General features: G+C 41.7%; 1 protein-coding gene across 1 annotated transcript; it reads left to right on the top strand.

The window, feature by feature from the left end:
* The first annotated feature begins 5083 nt into the window (after nucleotides 1-5083).
* On the top strand, nucleotides 5084-7616 carry LOC107158571 (olfactory receptor 11A1-like). The gene has a single exon (XM_015505025.2). The coding sequence runs from the start codon at nucleotides 5266-5268 to the stop codon at nucleotides 6214-6216; it is 951 nt and encodes a 316-aa protein (XP_015360511.1). The 5' UTR covers nucleotides 5084-5265; the 3' UTR covers nucleotides 6217-7616.
* Nucleotides 7617-8287: the final 671 nt, after the last annotated feature.

Genomic DNA, 8287 nt, shown 5'->3' on the forward strand with positions numbered 1-8287 from the left:
TACATGACAGTAGAATCCATTTTATACGTAATTCTACAAGCATGGAGTATATCTCATTCTAGTTAGGACTCCATTCTTGTGGATGTTCCCGATGGTGGGATTCATGCATTGATTTGAAGTTACGCATTGGTTCATGTATTTGCTCATTCCTGTAATTGAGCTCAGTGCCTGCTGAGGTCGAAGGTGAGTACAGACAAGCTACTCAACAGTCAAGTTCTGTTGTCATGTGGTTTTTCAGTCAATCCCAGCTGCCTCAAATTCTTCTGCCTGGGAAAATGAATAAGTCACTTCATATCAGAGGCTGGGCTTCTCATTTGTCAAATGGGCAATATGTCAGATGGCTGTGAAGATTTGCGAAGAGTTATAGGTATGGCATGTATGGATGTTTCATAAATGGGTATCAATAAGGACAAGATTGCATGAAGTCTGGGTACTATGTGATAGAGAAATAAATACTTCAGGTCCAAAAAACAAATGAGGCAGGTTCCATTGGTTGATTAGTTTATCATAGTTTCATCTGTAACACTTTTTGGAGAACTAACGTCTTACTTTGAACAAATGTCTCTCTTATGTGTTAAAGACTGTGAGTAAATAAAAACTTGAATTAATTACATGAAGTTCTTACAAACTTACATTTCCTAGAATAGGATTAGCCTCAGTTACTATTTTTAATCAATGAGAACACAGGAGGACACAAGTTATTTAGAATCCTAATTGATGGTTTTGACAATAAACATTTACTACTATAGATAATTGTTTCAGTTCCCTAGCAGACCTACCCCAGTGAGGAAATACACAGTGATTTTTCTTCCAGAAGTCAGGAACAAATTGAATACTTTCCTCAAAATATTAATTTGATCTATTCCACTAAAATATAACATTATCATTCTGGGAACAATAATACACACTTGTAATCCCAGCTACTCCGAAGGCTGAGGCAGATGGCTGGCATGTTCAAGGCCAAACTGGGAGAGAACCTGTCTCAAAATAACAATAAAAGGGCTGTGGGTATAGCTCCGTGGTAGAGTTTCCCAGGGTTCAATCCCCAGTGCCACACACACACATAAAACCCATAACATAATCATGCATTTTCAAGTAAAGCTTCTTATCAAGGTCATATCATCATCAAAGTAGAAACCTTACAGAAAGCAAGGGAAAATAGAGAGTCCTCTAAGGAGAATTTACCTTGGCTTCGTATAATTTGCATGATAAACAGCAATTTCCCAGCAGAGTCATTTGGGAAATGCCCATGAGCACCAGTATCAGGGGAGGTGGTGGCCTTGCCCACAGAGGGACTCAAATTTACATAGAGGAAGGAGATTGAGAAATGGCCTCCGAGGTTAATAGAGAGAGAGGTGATCCATACTTCATTTTGGTCAAGTGAGCAGGTAGGTGTATTTTTTGCAAGATTTCAGATGTCTATCCCAGTTCTGTGAATCCAGGGAGGGAGACATGCTGTAGCTTTCTTTTGTGGCTGAGTTCTCCGAAATAGGGGTGGATCCCTTCAAGGCACGGGTAGGCAACACTAGCCTATTCTGCTGGTATTCACTTCTGTTTTTCCTATTCTGAGACTGTTTCTTGCAGAAGAGGGTGGGGTACGATTCCCTAATATACTAAATTAACTGCCAGTTTAGTGGTAGAATCAAAATGCTTGTTTATTTGTTTAAACAATCATTTCTCTAAATCGATCAGCCGCTGTCCTCATGATCTGGATGGTGACTGAGTTGATTAGTTGTTCTTTGAGCCTTAATTCGGTTCAGAGAATGAATCCCGTTCAGATGGCTCCCAAACCACCCCACAACCTCTTCTGATTTGTTGTTGTGGTGGTGGTAAAAGAAACACACCTGTGATAGTTAACCAAGTATGTATGCTTTTACCTTGCTTTGTGTTCAACTCCTTCTCTTTCCTACAAACTTGTTTTCATTGTGTGAGTTCTGGAGGAAGGAAATGCTTCCCAATTAGGAAAAAAAAATTCAGGTTTGGAAGGAATGTTAAATATCATCCATCCAAATAATCCCCCAGTGCTTTGGTTGGTCTCCTCTAATTATCTTCACACACTGTCCTTGTTGAACATCTCCAGCGAAGGGGAGCAGCTGCCTTCTCAAGACAACCTATCTACCTGTTGACAGCACTAACTGTACTGTGCAAAATTGGGAGGGAAGGAAGGAGTGAAGGAGAAAGAGAAGAAGAAGAGAGGAGAGGGAGAGAAAAATGAGGAGAGTAAAGGAAGGAAAAAGCACCACCACACCCTGAGCACTTTCTCTGTTCTCCACACCCTGGGCCAACACGATTCACAGACATATTGTGTAATCTGCTGGGTTTGCGGCTCTTGAGTGAAGCAGCATTATGTGAACACAGTTAACATAGGAGATGGTTGGCAGAAGCCATCCTCTAGCTTTTCGATGATACCCTTTTATGATTTCTTCACATCTATAAAGAGATAGGGAAAGATAGTGGCTGTTTGCTGAGGCAGGGAGGTCAGAATCATGGACCTCTCTGTTGCCAGTGAGAGCCATGTCTACCTAGACCCAGAGAGAACACAGTATCTCTTCCTTTAAAGGTTGGCAAGCTTACTCTTGCCCAGGCTTCTCTGTGGTTGAGTAGGGATTTGAATCCAGCCTGTTTAGCTTTAGAAACTGTGCTCTTCATTAGGCTTCACTGTCTTTCCGTTCAAGTCTCTCCTACTTTGCACCTGACTTTCCTTCCTCTGTAGTGGCTCTCTGTGCTGCATCCAAGGGGTGACGAAGACTTCAGCAGCAGTGAAATTGCCTAGTAAAGAGGAAGGACCAATTCCCTGTGCACATTCCCCAAAAGAGTTTTTATAATGTCTAACATGATAGATTAACTTGATTTCAAAGAATGTCAGGAAGAAAGCTGGACATGGTGTTGCACGCCTGTAATCCCAGCAATTTGAGAGGCCGAGGCAGAAGGACAAGGCCAGCCTCAGCAACTTAGAAAGACCCTGCCTCAAAAAAACAAACAAATAAATAAATAAATAGACAAATAGATAAATAAATAAATAGGATAGGATGTGACTCAGTGGTAAAGCACCCCAATACCGAAAAAAAAAAAAAAGACTGTAAAGAATATAAAAGTAGCAGATAAGATTGGGATGAAATTTTTTCTTCCCACTTCTGTGAGATGATGCAAACTAGTCTTTGCAGCCAGGCCCCAGGAGATGCATGAGATCCACAGTGAATCTAAATCTCATCTCTGTTATTTTCTAGCTGATGAGCATTTAAGGTCTCTGTGCCTCCATGTAAAGTGTGCCTGCATCTATAAAGTGAGGATTACAAGAGTTCTCACCACATAACGATCTGTGTTTTTGGAACTTAGAACAGTACTATGAAAGGGTAATCATTGCATCTTTATTAACAGCAGCAGCAGCAGCAGCATTGAAGCATCTGGCTGAACTGTCATAACTGGAGCCCTCTCTCTGAGTTCTCTGATCATTATTTGTGCTTCTCAGGGAGTAGAGAGAAGTCTTCACTTTGCACCTTCTCCGTGCACCCCTCAATGAGTCAGGGTTGGAACCACTGTTGCTGGGTATCCTCTGGGCACCTGGGTGAGTCAGGGTTGGAATCACTGTTGCTGGGTATCCGCTGGGCACCTGGACTGCCAGTAGGACAAATTCTAGACTAGTTCTATAAATCACTTAGAAAGCTGGAACTAGTACTCCACAGCATGGTCCCTAGGACACTTGATCAGTGCCATATTCCCAGCCTGTTTTTATATTCTTATTTGGAGACAAATTCTTGTTAAGTTGCTTAGAGCCTCGCTAATTTGCTGAGGCTGGCTTTGAACTCTCAATCCTCCTCCCTCAGCCTCCTGAGTCTCTGGGATCATAGGCATGCCCAGCCTGGGTCAGTTTTAAAATGGGATCAGTGTATTGTCAAAATGCTGTCAGTGTGATAAAAGATGTCAGGGACAGCTTAAATACTCACACAATTCCATGGGCAAAGGATATTGATATTTGGTACTAATGTTTCCTTCAAAGTTAGGGCATTCCATGGTAAATTAAGTAATGTCTACAGCCCTGAATACTCAGTGACATCCCAAACTCTTCATTTATATAATTTTTGCAGATGTTAGGCACATTTGTATGTTCTTATCCAAACCTGCATCCCATTTTACAGGTGACAAGCTTTGCCTCAAAGAAGGTAAAGTAATGGGTTCAAAGTCTGACTCATAAAGCAGAATCCCTGGATTTATTTAGGGCTCTCTGACTACTCATGGTAAATACTCCTTTGTTACACTCATGCATGGCTTTTTGTGCCTATATTTAGGTTTTCTCATCTCACCTTATTTCTCTCAGCCATCTTGTCTCTCCATAAGGAGGTGCCAATATAGTCCTAGGAGGTTAAGAATAATAAAGTGGGATCAGCCACAGACCCTACCTGTGGCTACAGCCGTATTTTGGAGGCAAATTCTCTTATCTTCCCTGAGCATTCACCAAGATGAGACTGAAGAGGAGAACTGGTCTTTCTTAACTCATTCAAAAAGAATCCAAGGCTATCATGGTTGAGTGCAAATACTGCTTTAGGCCACCTGGTTCTGAATCTTTGTTTCCCATTTGCTGCAGCCTTAAAGTCTTTTTAATGAGGCTGATTTTGTCTGTTTAAAACTGTGAGATCCAGGCTTGTAATTCCAGCCTCTGAGGAGACCCAGCAGGAGGATCACAAGTTCAAGGGGGCTGGGCAACCTAGCAAGACCCTGTCTCAAAATAAAAAATAGGGGGTGGTTTTGCCGATGTAACTCAGTGGTAGAGTGGCCCTGGGTTCAATCTCCAGTACCACAAAAAAGAAGCAAGTGAAAGATGAGAGAAAGCATTTCTGCCCTGGGTCACACCTGTATCTACACTGACCTTAGCATCAAGAGAGTCTCAAGCCTCACACTAGCAGGACTTTCTTTTGATAGTGCCATGGAAACCAAGACAGAAGTAAGAAACTTCCCTCCCAACCCATTAAGAGGCTTAAAGGAGAGGAAAATTAAATTGATTTGACAAGCATTGATTTTCCCTGAAGGTCAATAGTGCCTTGGGTCTTTGACTCTCTAGATTCTCTCTTAGAGAGTTGGCAAACCCTCTGGATATGCTTTGCTCCTCATCTTTCTCTCTGTCTCACCTCCATTTAGATCTTCCTCCCTTTCTGGACGCTGGACCATCACAGAGTCTCATACTTTGTCCATGTTCTCTGTGTAAGCTAAGAAAGAACCTTCCATGTTTTGTTTCACTGCCGGGTGTTCTGCTCCTAGGGAGGCCGAGGTATGGTGATCCCATCTTGGGAAAACCAGACAGTGATAGTAGAATTTGTGCTTCGAGGATTCTCTTCCATCCTACACCTAAATATTTCCCTCTTTGTGATGTTTTTAGTTTTCTACATCTTAACTCTTTCTGGAAACATCCTCATTGTCCTTCTAGTTTTGTTCAACCACCCCCTCCACACCCCCATGTACTTCTTCCTGGTGAACTTGTCCTTTCTGGAGATCTGGTACACCTCCAACATCATCCCCAAGATGTTGCTGATTATCATAGCCGAACAGAAGACCATCTCTGTGGCTGGCTGCCTGGCACAGTTCTACTTCTTTGGATCTTTGGCTGCAACCGAGTGCCTCTTGCTTGCTGTGATGTCCTATGACCGCTACCTGGCCATCTGCCAACCTCTCCGCTACCCCCTCCTCATGACTGGCCCCGTCTGCATCAGGTTGGCTGCTGGTTCTTGGCTCTCCTGCTTCCTTCTCACATCAATCACCATGGTCCTGCTGTGTAGACTAACCTTCTGTGGACCTAATGAAATTGATCACTTCTTTTGTGACTTCACCCCTCTGGTCCATCTTTCCTGCATGGATGCCTCACTAACTGAGACCGTTGCCTTTGCCACCTCTTCTGCAGTGACTCTGGTCCCATTTCTCCTCATCACAGCCTCCTACTCCTGCATCCTTGTCTCTATCCTAAGAATCCCATCGGGCATAGGCCGGAGGAAGGCCTTCTCTACCTGCTCTTCCCACATCATTGTGGTCATGGTGTTTTATGGGACACTGATTGCCACTTACCTCGTACCCTCAGCCAACTCTTCCCAACTCTTGCGCAAAGGGTTCTCTCTGCTTTACACCATCCTGACACCCATGTCCAACCCCATCATCTACAGCCTGAGGAATAGAGACATCCATGAAGCTCTGAAGAAGTGTTTGAGAAAGAAATCCGGTTCACTCAGATGATGCAGAAAGGATGATGCAGAGCTATATCAAATGACCGGATACCTCTGAGGATGGCTGTGGACACTGCTGAGTTCCGACAGTATTTGGATGAATGGTCTAAGCAGATCGGACTCTGCTTCATCATCTTCAGTAGTCTTAGCTTTCTTTTCTTTATTTTTCTTTTTTACAAAAGTTTATACTCAAAATGAACTGGTAAGGTGCTCTATTCACTCAAATATATGAAGGCTGCTCTGTCCAAGACACTGTGCTGGATGGACATAAATTATAAAATGATAGGCAAGAACAGAGGAATTCCTTGTTTTCATTGAACTCACAATCTTGGAGGAAGTCCAATATTAATTAACTAGTATAAAATTACAAATATAAAAGTACTCTTGGGATTCAAAATTGAAAATAATAAGATGACTACTATGTACCCATTAGAATGGCCCGAATCCAAAACACTTACAGTAGTAAATGCTGGTGAGGAAGCAGAACAACAGGAATTCTAATTCACTGCCGATGAGAATGTAAGAGAGTACATCCACTTTGAAAGGTAGTCTTGCAGTTTCTCACAAAACCAAACACACTTTTACAATATTATTTAGCAAACATGCTGTTTGGTATTTATCCAAATTAGCTAAAAACATGTCTATTAAAAATGTACACAAATATTTATACATTATTCATAGTTGTCAAATCTCGAAAGCAAACAAGATGTCCTTCAGTAGGTGAATGGATAAACTGTGGTTATCCAGACAATGGAATATTATTTAGAACTAAAAAGAAATGAATTACCAAGCCATGAAAAAAAAAACACAGAAAAAACCCTTAAAAACAAATCACTAAGCAAAAGCAGTCAAGCTGAAATGGTTCCATACTCTATGAGTCCAAATATATGACATTCTAGAAAAGGAAAAACTGTGGAGACCATAAAACAATCTTTACCGTGCGTTAGTGGGCAGAGGGATGAATAAGCAGAACACAGAGAAATTTTAGGGCAGTGAAACTACTCTATAAGATATAATGAGGGTGAACATGTGTCATTATACATTTTTTTCCAAGTCTACAGAATATACAATAATAAGGGTATTATTGAACATTGAACATTGGCTACTTGAACATTGGCTGATAAATTTATATGACTGCAGGTTCACTGGTCATAGCAATTGCCTCACTCAGGTGTGGGATCTTGATAATGGGAAGGCTATGTGTGTGTGTAGGAGAAGGGGATATGTGGGAACTCTGTACTTTCTGTTCAATTTTGCTGTGAACCTAAAACTTCTCTAAAAAATAAATTTGCGTCATTACCCCAGGTACATATATGCAAGACTGCACTTAGGGTGTGACGCTACATCTTGTACAACCAGAGAAATGCAAAGTTGTGCTGCAATGGTGTACAATAAATCAAAATGCATTTTCTGTCATATAGACCTAACTAAAATAAATTTTAAAAAGAGAAAAAAAATCTTTTTAAAAAAAATTTATAAAATATCTAATTTTAAATAAAGAAGGTAGAGCTATAGTCCCTTTTTTTTTCTGGAGTAGATTTGGCCGAGGAAAAGTATCATCTAATCCTTTCCGCTCTAGGACTTCGAAGTGGGAAAATAAAGAAATGACAGATGAGAAAATGGATCATGGCAGCACCATCTCCTGTCACCACAGTGGCAAACTCAATTGGAAGTTAGGGCTTCTTGTTTACTGAGTGCCATCTCCTCTTGCTGGGCTTCTGCCAGGCTCTCTGTGCTCACTTCCTGCTGATTGTTTTCAGAAAGACAGAAGGTGGGTGGCAGGAGTTCGTTCTTAGATCTTGAATTCCAGAGAGCTGAACTGACTTCAGAGTAGAAAAGCCGAGGTCAGCGTTGCAGTCGGTGGCTGTCTGCCCCCTCGTCTGGTTTCTGCAAGTTAGGTTCCCCTGCTGCGGAGGACAGGATTATCCCTCAACTAAACTTCTCTCTTCTTTTGAATCACACAAAGAGATTATGTTCAGCCTTCATGGAAGTTAGTCAAAACCCTCGCTGGGAAGCAGCACCTATGGTACTGCTGAAAACATACTCTGGCTTTACATCCTCTTCTTGTACCTCTTGGAAAC

Source organism: Marmota marmota, unplaced genomic scaffold (genome assembly GCF_001458135.2).
Source record: "Marmota marmota marmota unplaced genomic scaffold, marMar, whole genome shotgun sequence".
Lineage (NCBI taxonomy): Eukaryota > Metazoa > Chordata > Mammalia > Rodentia > Sciuridae > Marmota > Marmota marmota.